We start from the raw sequence: 17,259 nt of genomic DNA, 5'->3' as shown, positions 1-17,259 counted from the left end.
GTTGGCCGCATGCAAGGCAAACGCCCTACCCGCTGTACTATCACACCAACCCCGAAATAAATTTTTTTTTAAGGTGGGCTGCTTGCAATAGGGTGTGTACGCCAGCACAATCAGCAGCGCTTTGGCGCATGCGCAGCTGTGCGCAAAGGTGTAAATGTGTGTGTGTGTGCGCGTGCGTGCGTGTGTCTGTGTATCTGCCTCTCACACATTTACGCCACTGCGAAGGGTAAAGTAATATGGTTTACAGCCCCTTAGAAGCCCACCGTAAGCCCAACAAACTAGCAAATCCAAAAGGCAGGTCTCAAGCCTCTGGCACAGTATTGGCGGGGGCGGGGCACCACGTGCGCAGGAGCAGAAATAAAACCGAACCGGCCGTGATGGGAACAGCAGGCAGGGGGCGGGGACAACAAGGGGAGGCGCAGGGGGTTCTGGGAATTGAAGGCCAAGCTCGCGCAGCAGCCGTAAGTACTGGCGCTGCCGCCGCGTGGGATCCTGGGAGTTGTAGGCACATGGCCCTTGTGCGGAGTGTAGTTTCCGGAATCACTTCCGTGTGCCAGCTTCCGCGTGACTGTATAAACGTCCCGTCCCCGACTTCTGGCCAGGTGAGTATTTGTCCCGTGGCGGCTGGGCTCATGGGCTCCCGCGCTTTTTAGAAAACTTTTTTTTTTTTATCCCGGTGCCTTGTGTTAAGGATGCTTCCGGGGGTGGTGATTGTTGTTTCTGTGATTCCTAGTCGCCTGGATCCCTCCTGTCCAGGAGTCCCGGTCCTGGCTGTGCAGACCGGCCGTGTCTTGTCCTCCCACTCCACTCCCCGCGCCGGTCAGCTTCGATTATTTTCCTCCCCGCCGCCTCCAGTTGGCACATCCGGAGACCCCGATTCTTAGCCGGACCCTGTGCCCTGGCCGGAGGGTGAGGCGCATGCTCCCTCCCTGTAACGGAGCTTGGAGCCCGAGCGTGGTCAGCTGGGCGCTGTTGTCCCTGCCATCTTGCAGATGAACTCAGCCAGCGCCCAAGAGGGCTCAGAGGGTGGGCGTGAGCACTGCAGAGCTGAGCGAAGGCTCTGTGGGAACCCAGGTGGGTCCTCGGAGCACCCTCCCATGGACACCCACTGGGCAGCACAGTCCAGGCGGCCTCAAGGAGACCAAGTTGGGCATCTTGGAGAACCAGGAATTGGAGAGAGGGAATCCAGGGAGAATGAAGTTAGGTCTGGGAGAGAAAATAGGACCAGGGGGAGCCAGTGGCAGGCGAGGAACCAGCCGGCTGAGAACCGGGGCAGAGCAGGCACCAGGAAACAGGTGTCTTCTTGGGGTACTGAAGCCTGGGGCAAGGGGTCCAAATGGCATAGGTTCTCGTGAGACCCCTACTGAAGACAGTGTCACATCGCCCCCACAGCCCCAGAGGGAACCGTAGGCTGCCCTTCCTGCTGTCTTTCCCCGAGAGACAAGCCCCTGGGCCCCCTAGTCCTGGCATTTTTCTTTTTGGGGAGGGGTCCACACTGGGTGATGCACAGGGCTTACTACTGGCTCTGCACTCAGGAGTTACACCTGGTGGTGCTCGGGACACCATATGGGGTGCCAAGGAGTGAACCCGGGGTGGCTGCACGCATGTGAGGCAAGCACCCTTCCCAGTCGTACTGTCACTGGGACTGGTCCCCGGTGTAGTTGCGGCACCTCTCAGACTCTGAATTGCCCTGTGGACTGGGTCCCTCTGATCAGGGCTATGGAAGGAGAAAGTGAATCCGTTCCCCAAAACAAGATCTGAGCTCAATCTGGGTGTGACCTGCCTGTCATTACCCTTGATGGGTGAGACAAGCAGGCAGAAGCCCCAGTCTACCATGTGGGGCCCACGTGTCAAACTCTCACCACTGCGCCTCGAAGAATTCTGTTCATTGGCTCCACGCTGGTCTATTCCTAGGCAGGGAGCTCCTACCCCCATGCCCACCCCCAAGCCCAGAATCCCCTAGAACCCGCCCCCCTCTCTCCCGGTTCAGGAGGAGCTGCTGCAGCCAGGACCCCGCGATGCCAGCTCCACAGTGCGCCTCCTGCCAGCAGGCACGCGCCGCCCTGCGCCGCCCGCGCTCGGGGCAGGCGCTGTGCAGCGGCTGCTTCTGCACCGCCTTTGAGGCCGAGGTGCTGCACACGGTGACCAAGGGCCAGCTGCTGCCCGCCGGCGCCGTGGTGGCCGTGGGCGCGTCGGGGGGCAAGGACTCCACCGTTCTGGCGCACGTGCTGCGCGAGCTGGCGCCGAGACTGGGCATCACGCTGCAGCTGGTGGCGGTGGACGAGGGCATCGGCGGCTACCGGGACGCGGCGCTGGCGGCCGTCCGCGAGCAGGCGGCGCTCTGGGAGCTGCCGCTCACCGTCGTGGCCTACGCGGACCTGTTCGGGGGCTGGACCATGGACGACGTGGCCCGCAGCACGGCCGGCACCGGCCGCAGCCGCGCCTGCTGCACCTTCTGCGGGGTGCTGCGGCGCAGGGCGCTGGAGGAGGGGGCACGCCGCGTGGGAGCCACACACATCGTGACTGGTGAGCGCAGGCGCGGGGCGCCCGCTGGGAGAAGAATGGGGGCACTCTGTGGGGAGAACTTTGGGATTAGGGATGAAGAGCATCCCGGGAGCCAGCCCAGACCTTCAGGCAGAATGGGGGGGTCGCAGTGGGCGGTGAAGCACCAAGACCCGGGGTCCTCTGTCACAAGTGGGGTACCCGAGGCTCAGAGAGTGGAACGTAGAGCCCGTCCATATGCACAGCCGCTCCCCCCCTTTCCAAATACCACCGGCACCCCAGACGCCTTCCCTGCGGGCCTGCAGGGCCTGTGAGCATTTAATGTCTGATTTTGTGACTGTCAGGGCTGATTCCTGACCGCACTCAGGGATTATTCCCGATGGGGCTCCGGAGACCCTATGGGGTGTGGGGGTCTAGCCCTGGTCACCTAGGCAAGGCTCCCTCTCTGTACTGTCACTCCAGACCCTAGCTGCGAGCACTTTGAAGGGAGTCCCCACGTGGTCTAGGGGGCACAACCGCTCATTCCGTGCGTGCAGGAGCAGCAGCACAAGGTGGGTTGGTCTTTTGGAGCCAAATACGCCCCCAGATGACTCAAGGGGACCCTAGTTAGGTAGGTCCCCCACGTTTCTCCCTCCTGGGCCCACTGTCAACCTGCACCTGGCTGCTCTGCAGTGCTGTTTGCTGCCCCGGTCAGGGACCTGCTACCCCACACTCTGGGCCTCGGTGGGGGTCCCTGCCCCGTGCCCGCTCACCTGCTCCGTGCCTCTCCGCAGGTCACAACGCAGACGACATGGCCGAGACAGTGCTCATGAACTTCCTGCGCGGGGACACGGGGCGGCTGGCCCGCGGCGGGGTGCTGGGCTCCCCTGGCGAGGGGGGCGCCCTGCCGCGCTGCCGGCCCCTGCAGCTGGCCTCACAGAAGGAGGTGGTGCTGTACGCGCATTTCCGCCGCCTGCGCTACTTCTCCGAGGAGTGCGTGTACGCGCCCGAGGCCTTCCGCGGCCACGCGCGCCGCCTGCTCAAGATGCTGGAGGCCGCGCGGCCATCGGCGGTGCTGGACCTGGTGCACTCGGCCGAGCGCCTGGCGCTGGCCCCCGCCGCGTGCCCCCCGCCCCCCGGCGCCTGCACGCGCTGCGGGGCGCTGGCCAGCCGCGCGCTCTGCCAGGCCTGCGCCCTGCTGGACGGCCTCAACCGCGGCCGGCCCCGCCTGGCCATCGGCAAGGGCCGTCGGGGGCTGGACGAGGAGGGGCTGCCCGAGCCAGAGCCCGAGTCCAAGCCCGAACCCAAGCCCGAGCCCGCCCTGGCCTCCCTGGCCCAGCTCACCTTCTAGGGGCCCCGGCGCGCCCCTGCGATGGGACGAGGGGACCCTGGACGTGGCCGTGGCAATAGCCTGAAGGCGGGAGGGGACCTCACGGAAGCTGGAGCTTAGGAAAGACCCTTGGTCCTTCTGCACTGTTGCATCAAGCTTCCAGTCTTGGGGTGTCCAAGCAACTTAAGCTTCGGCCACTGGGGGGAGCTGGACTTCAAGGAATGTGTAAGCCTGGCCCCTTCCTGACCCAAGAGGGGACTGGATATTTGAAGTCACCCCCACTTACACAACTCCTGGCCGTCCTAGGCTGGTGGCCTCTTCATCAGAAATGCCCTGCTCAGATTCTCCAGGGTCCTAGCAGTCCCCCGGATTCTCCCCTCTCACCCATCCATCCCACCAGCCCAGGGCTGAGAACTGCCCTCATGTAAACACACCCAGGCCCACCTCCGAGGGAGGGCACTGCCAGGTGTCCTGCCTGCTGGTGGCAGGGGTGATCAAAGGTTTGCTCATTCATTCAACACTTTTCTTTTTCTGGTACCATCTCTGTTCCCAGCACTGGGACGTGCTGGGTGCTAGGATCACAGCCCCGAGCAGACAAAAGCCCTGTCCCAGTGAAGTGAACAGACAGTAAGCCAATAAATAGATCCTGTCTCTCGGTGGCATCAAATGAAAAGAAAGTAGATTGGAGCCAGAGATCGCTCAAAAACTCTAGCGGGCACTCTGCAGGCAGGAGGCCTGAGTTCCCATCTGCACTCACAGTGGACTCCCAGCTCTGCTAGGAATGAGGCGGGTGTGGGTGCGCGCGCAAACACACACACACACATACACACACACACACACACACAAGGAAAAGCAAGCTGAGGGGCAGGATTCCAGAAGCAGGCAGAGAGCCAGTTCCTAGGGGCCAGGGCGGGGTCCATCAGGCAGAGACCTGAATGAAGCAGAGGCAGAAACACAACAGGCCATTTGGGAGGTGCTTAGGGAAAGCAAAAGTAGAAGTTTTGAGGGGAGCAGGTAAGACAGAAGCAAGACGAATTTGACTAAAGAGCGAGTTACCAGAGAACCTGGGAACAAAGGGAAGGATCCTGGGGGTTCCCTCCCCCACAATCACTCCAGCTGCAGTGCCGAGACTGACCAGCAGGGGCGCAAGACCCCAGGGTTAGTGAGGTGAGGCTTTTACTGGGGACAGGTCTGGGTCTATCCCCCCAGGGAGCCTAATAGTGCCACGGGCTGGGCTCTCATTCCCCGTGTTATGAAGTATGAACCTAGTGACTCGAAGGCTTGGATTGGAGACTGCACAGCGAAATGGCAGCAACAACAAAAACTGGCTCAGAGAGGTGCAGTGCCTTGCCCAGGATCGCACAGCAGCACGACACCTTTGCCCTTCAGTTGTGCCATTTGAGGTTGCATTTTCTTTGAGACTTTGAACCATACAGTAGGGATCAAAATTTAAATATTCCCAGTGGCCACTGATCCCTTCCACAGTGGCCCTGGTTCAGTCCCAGCACCGCCACCTGGGGTCCCTCCTGAGCACAGGGCCAGGATAAACCCTGAGTACCCCTGGTGGAAAAAGAAAAAAAAAAAATCCCCTTAAATTCTAATAGCCACAGATAGGCAGGGGGGTGGAAATGGTGGATGAAATTCTGGATTCACACTCGTTTTTCCAAAATGCCCTTGTTCTCATATGTAGTCAGTATTATTCTAGTATGTAATAAATATATTAAGACATTTTAATGAGATGTTTGATTCCTAGCTTTTGGAGGGGAGGTGCGGGTTCCTTGAAGGGCTGCGCTGGGGAGTGGGGGCACTGTGAAGTCCGTGCATCCGGGGATGCCCACTCTGCTCTCCGCCCGGCCCCCCACGACTAGGAGCCAGGATCTGGCACAGACTCAGGCGCCCTAACGAACTGGGGACTCCCGTCCCCAGGAGCATTGTGTGTGTCTCTCATGCAAGGTGGTGTGCAGGGGAAAGGGAGGCAGGAGCTGGCTCGGAGCTGGAGGTGGGCAGCCCACACCCAGCCCGGGATGGGGTGCGGCACCAGGAGGGCAGCCAGCAGGGTTGGGGGGGTCAGGTCCCGGGTGCAGGGCCAGAGGGCGCCCCAATCAGCGCCACCCTAGGCCCCCAACTGACCCCGGAGACGGTCAGGGGGAGCCCTAGCCTCTCTGCCGGGTCCCTGCCCCTCGACAGGACGTGGCAATGGGGCAAGGCCCAGGCACAGGGACCCGCAGGGCCCGCAGGGAAATCACCTCCGGGCATCCCACACCAGGTCATGGTCTTAATAGGATCCAGTTTCTGCTTGAAGAAAGGTGGGGGAGCACCGGACACGGAGTCCAGCGGGCTGAGGGCTAGAGCCCTGGGATTCCAGGCCCCCCATCTTAATGGACTTCCACTAGGAGCAACTCTGCAGGAGAGCCACTGGCCCCCAAACCCAGCCAAATGGAGTATGTTTGGCCACCCTGGAACCATGAGGGGGTTCAGGCGCTGAGGCCTGTCCAGTGGAGTGACAGCGGACAGGGCGGGGTGAGAGGGGAGACGGCACAGAGCACCTGTAAGAATTGCCAGGAGGGGTGCAAGCAAGGGGCACCCAGGATCGCCCCAGACTAAGCCCCACCAGTGAGGGGGGCTTCAGCAGTGTTAGTGGGACAGAGCTCCCACCCAAAGGAGCTAGAGACGGCTCGGGGTCCCAGGCCAGGCTGAGGGGACCCGCACACGGCAGACGGTGCGGGCGCTTGGGGCAATGGCCCCCATGGACCTGGGTAACAGAGGTGGGAGACGGCTGGGGTTTGCCACTCACTCAGGGGCTCACTGGGCCGCGTTGGGCACCCACCTCATTCCTCTCCCTTTCCATATCATACAACAGGAGGCTCAGGCATATGGGGGTGTGGCACATTGCAGATGGGGGGTAACAATGCACCAAAGCACAGCTGATCAGAGGCCCAGAGACACTCATAGTACCAGGTCCCCCCTCCCTCGGGTTCCTGTGCGGGGAACCCTGGGGGGACTGAAGCCTCAGTGTGCACCCCCATTCTCTCCGCGTCCTCACCCATTCCCACAGGTGCACCCTGGCCCTGGATCTCTCCGAAGCTCTGCCCTGTAACCACAAATCCCGCCCCACCACCACCACAAGCCTTTGTCTGGAGCTGCTGGACCACCTCTCTTCCACCTCAGAGACACGCTGACACCCCCCACTGCCCCGCAAGCAGTTCTGCAGACACACAACGCACCGAGCAACCCGTGCACCTGCACCACCCACTGCCCGCAGTCCAACCCTGCCCGCTCCTGGGTCTCCAGGTCCCCAACCCAACGCGAGCCCAGCCCAGCCTCCCACTGCACACAAGGGGCTCCTGAAATTCCTGAAGGCCAAGTTCTCGGGCGGCCCCGCCCACCCAGTGCCCCTCGGGCTGAGCCGGCCCGGGCCAGCAGAGCCCCACTTCCTGCCCGCCCCGCACCGCGCCCGCAGCCGCGCCTGCGCTTCCTGCTTCCTTCCCGGGACAATGGAAGAGGCGTCCGGCCTTTTGTCTGGGTGCTAATCCCACCGCTCTCGCAAGGCACCGGCGACCCCTTTGTTCTGCGGCCTCCACCCCCAGCGGTGGCTCAGAACCTCCACCCGCCTTGGGCAACACCCTGGCCTGGGATGCTGCCTCTTCCGCCTCGCCTGCTGCCTGCAGTTTGTTTCTCCCAGGCCCGCTGGAAGGGCCAGGACGTTCCATGAGGAAAGAAGAGCCCACTCGAGTGCGGAGGGCACTGGCCTCGCGTGTGGCCAACCTCGGGCTGATTCCCAGCACCCAGTCGGATCCTCTGAGCCCTGCCTGGAGTGATCCCTGAGCACAGACCCCGGACTCAGCCCTGAGCACTGCCACATGTCACCAACACCCTCCCCCACCCCCAAAATTAAAAAGGTGTTGCGGGGGCCACAGGAACAGCTGAAAGGGCTGAGTCCGTTTTTCAGGTTCAATCCCCAGCACGAGAACTGTGCAACCCGGCCCAAACACTGGGCCCGGGGAGCCCGGGTCAGCCCCCACGCACAGCTGGAGCGTCCACCACCCCGGAGACAAACCAGATCACTTCCGGGAGCAGAGAGGAGAGTCGAGGGTTTGGGGGGATGCTCTCAGGCCAGGCCTCTGCTCGCTCAGCCTCTCGGTTTGTGTGCCACAACCCCCGCTTTCCTCAACCCCCGCCCCCTCCAGTGTCCCCGCCACACTGACCCCTCCTTTTCACCATGCGCTGTCCCCTCCGCAGGGACAGATTCTTCCCCTTCCTCCAGGTCTGCGTCAAAGGCATCTTGGGGACACCCAAGGGGAAGAACACAGTGGTTTAGAGTGCCCGTCTGCAGCAAAAGGTCACGTGGGGAACTCCTGGGGCTAAGACATACCAAGAACCATCCTAGCACGAACACACACACACACACACACACACACACACACACACACACACACACACACTGTGAGGGGTTGCCTGCCGCCAGGGGTAGGTGGATACTGCCCAGGGGGCCTAAGCCCTGGCCAGCCCTGTCACTAGAAAGATACCTGAGCACTGCCACCAGGAAGCAGTTTCTGGACATGCCAGAAGTGCGGGTCAGCCCAGAGAGCAGAGAACACTGCAGCCCAGTGTGAGGACGCCGAGGCTAAGAGCACGGCACCCCCTGCCCCGTGAGCGTGTGCAACCTAGTGGGCATCAAAGCCAAGGGTGTGAGCAGAATGTCAGGGTGTGGGGTCCCCTGAAGACAAGGGGAGGAGGGAGGTAAAAAAAGAATACATGCAAGTCACCGGGTTTGAGTCAGGAGAGAGCGCCGGCGGAGGCACTCGTCTTAGATGCAGACGGGCCAGGATCAGTCCCCCCACCCGTAGGGGTGAGCACAGAGCCAGGTGTCAGCCCTGAGCACCGCTGGGTGTGGCCCAAAGACCAAAAAGGAAAAAGAAAGTCAGGAAGATGGCACTTTCCTAACCCTCCATCTTTCTCATCCTCCTCAGCCCGCCACGTCCGCCTGATGCGCAGCTCGCGAGACTTTTCCCCCACGCCATCCTGAACAGGAGCAGAGGTTTCTGTCTGCTGGGTCACTGGCATTACCGCCCTGCATTAGGGCCGTGACCAACGCGGCTGCTCAAGTATGTGTTGACAACGGGCAGGCGGAAGGGCAGGAGGAATGAAGGAAGCAAACCCCATACTTGCCCGTGGGGACACTGGGACGTGATTCAGCCACGGGAAGGAAGGGCGATTCTCTTCCCGCCACCCCTCCCCCCCATTTCCAACAGGTCAGCTAGGGGTTATCCCAGCAAGGGAGGCAAATCCAGAAAAGAAAGGTCCCTGAGAAGTCAGGTTCAGGGGGCCAGTTAGTGGGATGCGGGTGGGGGTCAGGATGGGTAGGGGGGACGGAATTCAGCTGGAGAAGACCAGAAAGTTCTGGGGTCTGGGTTGTAGGGGTGTTAAGGTTCTGGCCTTGCATGGGACTGACCCCAGTTTGATGCCCAGCACTGCACAGGGTTCCCTGGATCACACCAGGAGTGACTTTGGGGTGCCTGTTTTGTTGGGGCCACACCTGGGTCACTCTGGGGTGGGGGGTTCTGGGAATGGCACCTGAGCCTCCTGTGTGCAGAGTCAGTACCCCGACCCTTTGAACGATCTCCCCATTTCTATATTAGACATTTTAACATATTTTTGTTTTGGATTTTTTTTTTCCCCCTGGGGATGCCGTCTTGGGTCACACCCAGCTGTGCTCAGGGCCTGATCCTGGCTCTGCACTCAGGGCTCACTCCTGGTGGGGCTTGGGGGACCATATGGGATGCCAGATATTGAACTCAGGCCAGCCACTGTACAAGCACTTCAGCCCCTCAACATATTTTTTTTGGGGGGTGGGCACACCCAGTGATGCTCAAGAGTTACCCCTGGCTCTGTGCTCAAGAATCACTCCTGGCGCTGCTCAGGGGACTGTATCCAGGACCAAATCTAGGACCTAATGTTTGCAAAACATGAGTCACAACCTCCACAGTCCCCCAAGCACCTGGGTCGGCTCCACACAAACTCAGAAACACATGGGCTGCTCCGCTGAGGAAAGCAAAGAGGCAGATAAGGAATGAGCCAGTGCAGGGAGCCCCTGGCCAGACCCCTCAATGAGAAGCTTCCTGCACGAACTGGGGTGGGGGGAAGGGAGTGTGGTTCTGTTTGGCGGGAAACGCTCTTTTTGTCCTAGCGCTTGGGTTTTGAATCCAGTGTGCCCGGGCTGGAGTGATATAGCACAGCGGGTAGGGCGTTTGCCTTGCACACGGCCGACCCAGGTTCAAATCCCAGCATCCCATATGGTCCCCTGAGCACCGCCAGGGGTGATTCCTGAGTGCATGAGCCAGGAGTGACCCCTGTGCATTGCTGGGTGTGACCCAAAAAGAAAAAAAAAAAAAGACTGAAGTAGAATCCAATGTGCCCTTCATTGGTTTGGGTTTGAACTGTCTGGATCCACGTAGACATATTTTTGGGGGTGGGCAAGAAGGAGGGCGTGGGGAGCGCGCGTCTTGCTCCCGCCCTGCTCCCGCCCCTCTGGGTGCCCGGACAGACATGCGCGTGCCCGAGTCTCCTGCGCACCCGGGTCATGTGTGCGTTCATGTGGTCGTTCCTGCCTCCTGGAGCACACGCGTATCATTCCCACGCATATGGGTCACGTGTCACTCCCTGGGGCAGGTGTGCATGCGCGCCGTCTCCGCGCATTTGGACCAGGTGTGCTTGCGGGCCCCACCGGCTGGGGCGCGGCAGGAACGTGCACGCGGCATCCGTGCGCATCTGGCTGTGGGCGCGCATCCCCGCGTCCCCGCAGAGCTCCTTCCTCTCCTTCCTAGCCTGGGTGTTCTAGAGGTTTCTCCGTCCCAAGCCTGTACCCACTGGCCTCTCCCCTTCTGGCCGACCACCTCCCGGCTCCCAGTAAGCCTTTGTGCGGGACCTGAGCCCTGAGCTGAGGCCAGGCTGTCCGGCCTGGGAGAGCACGGGGTGGTGCCGGGACGTGCGGGTGCACTGGGTACCTCCTGAGTCACGGCGTGGTGGTCGCGATGGGCGGCAGGACCACAGACAAATTGCAGAGTCACTCTGGAGTTTAAGAGGCTGGGGGAGGGGCCAGGCACGGCCTGAGCAAGTTACCACACGTGGGTGCCCTAAACCCAGCGCCACGTGGCCCGCAGGGCGCCTTTCTGGCCAAATGACTGTCTCCCCTGAGCAAGGGTCTCTCCCCGCCTTTCACTCCGGGTCTCTGTCCCCATCTCGATCTCTGTCCTTCTCTCTGGGTCTCTGTCCTCCTCTCTGGGTGGTCTCTGTCCTCCTCTCTGTCCCTCTGTCCAAACCCCAGACTCTGCTTATCGCGTCTCTGTGCCCGCCTCCTGTCTGCAGGAGGATCCCAGATGCCCCCGGCCCTGCTCCCTGGCGCCTGTCCCCAGCCTTCGAGGTCCTGTGGTCAGGAACACGGGGAGTCCCTCTGTGCCCTGCAGCCTATGCTCGGATCCTTGTTCGCGGTCCCACCCCCGGCCATGAGGGGGGCTTCCAGGCCCAGTCCTGCTGGGGGCATGCTTGGGTTCCCGGGGTCACGGAGCCAGAGCCCGGGGCCCTGCACGTGGGGCACGTGTCATGTGTGAATGGCCCCACCTGGTGGGAGTAGGGGAACACTCCCACCTGCTACAGAGCACGAGCTTTCTAGGCCATCTCAGTACCACAGGCCCTCGCCCCAGCCCGCCTCCTCGTCATCCGTTCACACTCCTCCCCTTCCTCTCTCAGACCACATGCCCCTCCCCACAGCTGTCATTTCCGACACACGGAATTGGGGCGTGGTGGGTCTGGGGTCTCCACTGTCTGCTCCTTCGAATTCTGTTTCTCTCCACTTCCGCCCTTGCCTCCTCCACTTGGACCTCCCCTCACGCCCGACACCGCCTCTTCCCTGCTGCCCATCCCCTTCCTGTCCCCACCTGCACAAGCCGCATCTCACTGTCCCTGCTCCCGGCCAGCCCAGCAGCGCCCTCCACCCTGCCCCAGGACCCCCTCCCTGGGCCTTCTCCGCCAGCCGGTCCTCATTACTCTGTGGCTGCTTCTTGGCCAGAGCAGGAGGGAGGGGACGGGCTGGGGACATTGCGATGAGAACAGGTAATAAAAAAATAATAAGTGTCGGGGAAGGGCGGGGTGTGGGGTGGGGGAGGGGGCAGGGCCAGATGCCCAGATCCTGGATAAAAGCCTCCCAGAAGGACAGAGAAGAGAGGCGACACCCCCACTTCCTGGGCACCAAGGCAGCAAGGTGGGAGTAAGGCCCTCTCCGCATCCCCCCTGCGCGCCCGTCTCCCTGGCACCCCTATTTCTGTCCTCTCCCCATGCCTTGTCCATGCCGCTGGGAGTCTTGGTCTCTGGGTGACAGGCTCTCCGGTGTCCACTGCCGGGTGTCCAGCACCTCTTCCCCCTTCTCACTGTCTCTGCCAGATGCCCACCTGGCCCAGAATGTTCTTCCTGCTCACTGCACTCCAGGTCATGGCCATAGGTAAGCTCGTGGCAGGGGGCCAGGCACGGGTTCCTGATGGCTCTGAGAAAAGAGGGGGCAGGTCTCGAGAGCCAGGATGCTCGGGGGCAGGGTGGCACAGGCGGTGAGGGGAAGCAAGAGGGGGCACAGCGGACATTGGCCTTGCATGCAGCTGAGCCGGGTTTGATTCCCCAGCACCTCTATGGGCCCCCGAGCACCACAAGAAGTAATTGCTGAGTGCAGAGCCAGGGGTAAATCCTGAGCATTGCTGGGTGTGGCCCCCCCACACACAGAGAAAAAGAAGAAGAGGAGAAGGGAGAAGGAGGTGGGGGAGGAGGAGGGGGAGGAGGAGGAGGAGCAGGAGAGCAGGAGTGGCTTGGGAACTGTAGCTGAGAGGGCGCTTGTGTCCCTGGCAGAGATGCCACATGTGGTAGGGGCTGGAAGCTGGTGAGGGGAGGAGAGCAGAGGCCGGTGACAGTAAGTACAGTGGGGCGGGTGCTCATCTTGCATGCGACCAGCCCAGGGTCCATCCCCGGTGCCACACACGGTCCTCTGAGCACTGTCAGGGGTCCCTGAGCGTAGCTCAATATGGCCCAGATCCCCCAAGTAGACTGGGGAGGGGGTGGATGGCGTGTGGTGGTGAAGGGCTGTCCCTGGACTGAGGGGTGGGGACTCAGAGGGAGGGGCGTGGCGTGGAGGACAGAAGGTGTGAGTGGGGGTGGCTTCTGGGGAAGGGGGCTCGCTGTGTGTGGGCTTTGTGGAGAAGAACCAGGAGCTGGGGGACGGGCAGCAGATGTGCGTGACCTCGGTGAGGGGTGGTGACTGTCCACTCCGTGGGGCAGTAGACGCCCAGAGGGAGGGTTGGCACGGTGGGCAGGGCACTGGCCTTGCAATGTGGCTGATTCCTAGTCCATTCATGGCACCGTGCCGGGGCCCCTGACTCTCTCCAGGAGTGACTCCTGAGCATTACCAGGTGTGGCCCCAACTCTGCCCCCTCCCAAGAGGAAAAGAGTAAATGACCAAAGCTCCAATTGGGGTGGCATCGGGGCAAATGACTGACGCTATGGAGGTGACAAGGGCTGGAAGCTTCCCCTTATGTTGGGCACACTGACAGGGCTATCGTAAGGTTTAGCATCGGTGGGTCAGGAGGGGGAGGGGAGAGCTCTGGAGTTCAGGGAGAGAAAGGGGGGCTGTGTGGGCACTTGGCATCTGGGAGTAAGGGGACAGCGCTTTGCACTCACCTGGCTTCCCCCCTGCTGTCCCCAGCCATGGCACAGAGTCCCGAGGATGACAACAAGATCATCGGCGGCTATACGTGTGTGCAGAACTCGCAGCCCTGGCAGGCGGCCCTGTGGGTAGGGCCCAGGCGTTTCCTCTGTGGGGGCGCCCTGCTCTCCAGCCAGTGGGTCATCACCGCCGCTCACTGTGCCCGCCCGTGAGTGTCCCCAATGACAGGGAGTCTCAGACCCCAGGACTCGGTTGAGGGTGCTGTGCTGTGTGTGGAGTCCAGCGTTGCCTCTGGTTTCTGCCCGGGGGGCGGGGGGTGGTAAAGGCAAGCCCAGAACTGAGGGAGCCCGGGACAAGAGAGCTTGGAACAAGAATAGTCCAGAATCAAGAGGGCCTGTGACAAGATAATGTAGAATAGGAGAGTTTAGAACCAAGGCAACCCAGAACCAAGATGCCCAGAGAGAAGAGCCCAAAACAAAGATAGCCTAGAACCAGAAGAGTCTAGAACAACACCAGACCAGGACCAAGGTCGCCCAGAACCAGGGTGTCCCAGAACCCAGGACAATCTAGAACCAAGAGATTCCAAGACTGAAGAGAGCCTGTAACTAAAATAGCCTAAAACAAAGATAATCTAAGATCAGGATAGCCTAGAACCAAGAGCCCGCAACCTGATAGTCTAGAGCCGAGAATCTAGAGCCAGGATGACCTAGAACCTGGAGAATCTAGAGCCAATAGCTTGCCTTGCGTGGGGCCAGTCTCCAGATCCACACACGGTCCTTTGAGCACTTCCAGGGTTCATCCCTGAGCCAGAGCCAGAGCCAGCCCTGAGCACAGCAAGGTGTCATCCAAAACCAAAAGCAAAAACATCAAATTCAGAATCTAGCCCATAGACTAGAGCTCAGGTCCTGGCCTGATACCTAAGTCCATGAAAGCAGGGCACATGCAAAGGCCCCAAACCAAATCCAGAGCCCCTCTAAGGTTCAAGACCAGAATCGAGAACCCCAACTAGAAGTTAAAATCCAGACAAGCACTCTCCCTTCGCCTATAAACCAAATCTGATGACACGTGCTGAAGTTCATGGAGAGTCTAGAATGCAAAATCCAGCCCAGAGTCTAGAACATCAAGTTCTAGCAATACCTAGAACCTTGGGTCCAGGTCATAACCTGGAGTTCAGCTGAAAGCCAGAGGCGGGCTGGAGAGCGTGGGAGGATTGCCTGCATGGGGCTAGGCAAGCACTCGGTGGGGGGAGCCCTGGGCACCTTCGAGCGTACCCCTGCTCCTAAAACATCAAAACCCAAAAGTAATAAAGCCTAGAGCTTCACTTGAGGCCAAGAACTCAGAACAGGATATAGAACCAGAGCCTGGGCCCTCGGCTGAATCCAATCTAAGAGACCTCTCAGCACAGTGAAGACCAAAGCAGAGACCTCGGGATCAGAGAGATGGTACAACAAGACTCTGGCTTCACGCCGGGCCAACTGGGCTTGGACCCTCGGCACCACACAGGGTCCCAGGAGTGATCCCTGTGCACAGAGCCAGGAGTAAGCCCTGAGCACCGCCAGGTGTGACCCCTAAACCAAGAGATCAGTAATAAAACCCCAGAGCCCATGCCCATCTCTAGGAGTTGGCCAGAGTCCAGCTCCCGAGCCTAGCCCGGGCCCAGGGTCAGGGTTCAGAGTATCTGCAGAGGCCAGTCTGGAAGAGCAATGGGGGACTCTTGGGCTCTGATCAGGCTCTGGAACCCAGAGTCCCCTTAGAGCCCAAGGTGCAGGTGTCGGCCAGCACCTAGCCAAGTCCAGAGCTCCCAGCCAGCCCTTGTGCCCCAACCAGATGACGAGGCACAGCCCGCTGGGAGTAGGGTGGGGGACCGGCATGGGGCTGGCCTGGGCGGCGCACACGGGCCATGGGAGCCGTCCAGCTCTGCCATGCCCCCGCCCGCAGCAGCGCTTGGCGGGGTCTGGCGAGGGGAGATGCAGGCCCAGGGAGGAGCAGGCCGGCTGGGGGCCAGGGGCTCCGGGTCGGATGCTGAGCTCTGCTGTTGGGGGATTCTGGGTCAGGTACCTTGAGGTCGCCCTGGGGAAGCACCACCTGCGGAGATGGGAGGCCACTCAGCAGGTGCTGCGTGTGGCTCGCCAGGTGCCACACCCGGAGTACAACGCCCGGACCCACAACAACGACCTCATGCTGCTGCGGCTGGCGAAGCCGGCTAGGCTGGGGAGGGCGGTGAGGCCCATCCCCCTAGCCACTTCCTGTGCCAGCCCAGGGACCGCCTGCCACGTGTCCGGCTGGGGAACCACATCCAGTCCCATTGGTGAGGACCAGTCTGAGGGAGGAGGCTGGGGGCTGGACTCCAGGGTCTGAGGGAGGAGGCTGGGAGCTGGACTCCAGGGTCTGAGCCAGGAGACAGGGAGCCTGGATCCCTGGGTTGGAGGGAAGAGGTGGGAGGGGGGCGGGTTGGACTCCAGGGTCTGAGGGAGGAGGGACTCAGGGCCTTCTGGGTTCTGTTCCCCAATGTAATTCCTCAGTTTCCCCCAGTCAGGTATCCCCAAACTCTGCAGTGTGTGAACATCAAGATCTCCTCGGACCAGGCATGTCAGCAGGCCTATTCCGGGGCCATCACCCCAGGCATGATCTGTGCAGGGGTCCCCCAAGGGGGGAAGGACTCATGTCAGGTGAGGACTACGATGACAACCGGAAGGGGGCTGTGCAGGGCACTGGGTTGAGTCCAAAAAATGTCTCATAACCCAATGAGCATCATTTCCTCAGAGACCAGGAGAAAGAGTGTCAGGAGCCAGACTTGACTGACGGGACTCAGTTTCCCCTTCTCTCTCTTTTTATTTATTTATTTATTTATTTTATTTATTTATTTATTTATTTATTGCTTTTTGGGTCACACCTGGCGATACACAAGGGTCACTCCTGGCTCTGCACTCAGGAATTACTCCTGGTGGTACTCAGGGGACCATATGGGATGCTGGGAATCGAACCCAGATCGGCCGCATGCAAGACAAACACCTTACCCGCTGTGCTCCAACCCCTTCAGTTTCCCTTTCTCTTAAATAGCACCGCTCAGCATGCCTCAGTTTCCCCTTCTCTTAAGCATGCAGCTCAGCGTGCCTCAGTTTCCCTGGTGTAGGAGCAGCACTGCTCAGTGTAGCTAGAAGAATCAGATGAGAAAAGTTTCCAAGGGACCAGAGAGAGAGATGAGTGGATTGTGGACCTTGCTAGCCCCTGTCCAGTCCCCCACACTACACACGGTCTCCCCAGGAGTGACCCCTGAGCACCCCGCTGTGGCCCAACCTCCCACGCCCCAGTTAAGGAAAAGTGGCTGAGATGAGGCCCAGGGCAGGACAGACACAGGCTGAACCAAGAGGGGGCTGGAAGTGACCTGGCCCCGGACTGGTGCCCACACCCCCCTGGCTCAGCACCTCCCTCCCTGTGTGTGCCTCTCCCCGCAGGGTGATTCCGGGGGACCCCTGGTGTGCAGAGGACAGCTCCAGGGCCTCGTGTCCTGGGGGATGGAGCGCTGCGCCATGCCAGGCTATCCCGGGGTCTACGTCAACCTGTGCAAGTATCAGGCGTGGATCCAAGACACCATGCGGCGACACAGATGAGCAAGGCCGGGCACCAGCGCCTCCTGCTTCCAGCCCTGCCTCCTCCCTCAGACCCAGGAGCCCACCGCACCCCCTCCTCCCTCAGACCCAGGGTTCCCCACACCCCCTCCCAGCCTGCCCGGGGCTCTCCCTTAGGC

At 60.9% G+C, this 17,259-nt stretch overlaps 2 protein-coding genes across 2 annotated transcripts; both read left to right on the top strand.

Annotated features, from left to right (window-relative positions):
• The first annotated feature begins 471 nt into the window (after positions 1-471).
• On the top strand, positions 472-5,539 carry LOC101555497 (cytoplasmic tRNA 2-thiolation protein 1). Its single transcript, XM_055145516.1, has 3 exons — positions 472-602; positions 1,991-2,526; positions 3,276-5,539. The coding sequence occupies exons 2-3, from the start codon at positions 2,019-2,021 to the stop codon at positions 3,830-3,832; spliced, it is 1,065 nt and encodes a 354-aa protein (XP_055001491.1). The 5' UTR covers positions 472-602; positions 1,991-2,018; the 3' UTR covers positions 3,833-5,539.
• Positions 5,540-12,193: 6,654 nt separating this feature from the next.
• On the top strand, positions 12,194-17,128 carry KLK14 (kallikrein related peptidase 14). The gene is made up of 5 exons (XM_004619773.3): positions 12,194-12,305; positions 13,551-13,719; positions 15,566-15,819; positions 16,044-16,180; positions 16,967-17,128. Exons 1-5 carry the CDS (start codon positions 12,248-12,250, stop codon positions 17,120-17,122), a joined length of 774 nt encoding a protein of 257 aa, XP_004619830.2. The 5' UTR covers positions 12,194-12,247; the 3' UTR covers positions 17,123-17,128.
• The last annotated feature ends 131 nt before the right edge of the window (positions 17,129-17,259 follow it).

This window comes from Sorex araneus, chromosome 8 (genome assembly GCF_027595985.1).
Source record: "Sorex araneus isolate mSorAra2 chromosome 8, mSorAra2.pri, whole genome shotgun sequence".
Taxonomy (NCBI): domain Eukaryota; kingdom Metazoa; phylum Chordata; class Mammalia; order Eulipotyphla; family Soricidae; genus Sorex; species Sorex araneus.
Note: the sequence above shows the minus strand (reverse complement) of the source record. Positions and strands in the feature narration are given on the sequence as shown.

Coding starts and splice junctions, on each gene's coding strand:
- LOC101555497 (XM_055145516.1), top strand. CDS start 2,019: ATGCCAGCTCCACAGTGCGCCTCCTGCCAGCAGGCACGCGCCGCCCTG. Junction 2,527..3,275: donor AGCCACACACATCGTGACTG/GTGAGCGCAGGC, acceptor GCCTCTCCGCAG/GTCACAACGCAGACGACATG.
- KLK14 (XM_004619773.3), top strand. CDS start 12,248: ATGCCCACCTGGCCCAGAATGTTCTTCCTGCTCACTGCACTCCAGGTC. Junction 13,720..15,565: donor GCCGCTCACTGTGCCCGCCC/GTGAGTGTCCCC, acceptor ATTCTGGGTCAG/GTACCTTGAGGTCGCCCTGG. Junction 15,820..16,043: donor AACCACATCCAGTCCCATTG/GTGAGGACCAGT, acceptor AGTTTCCCCCAG/TCAGGTATCCCCAAACTCTG.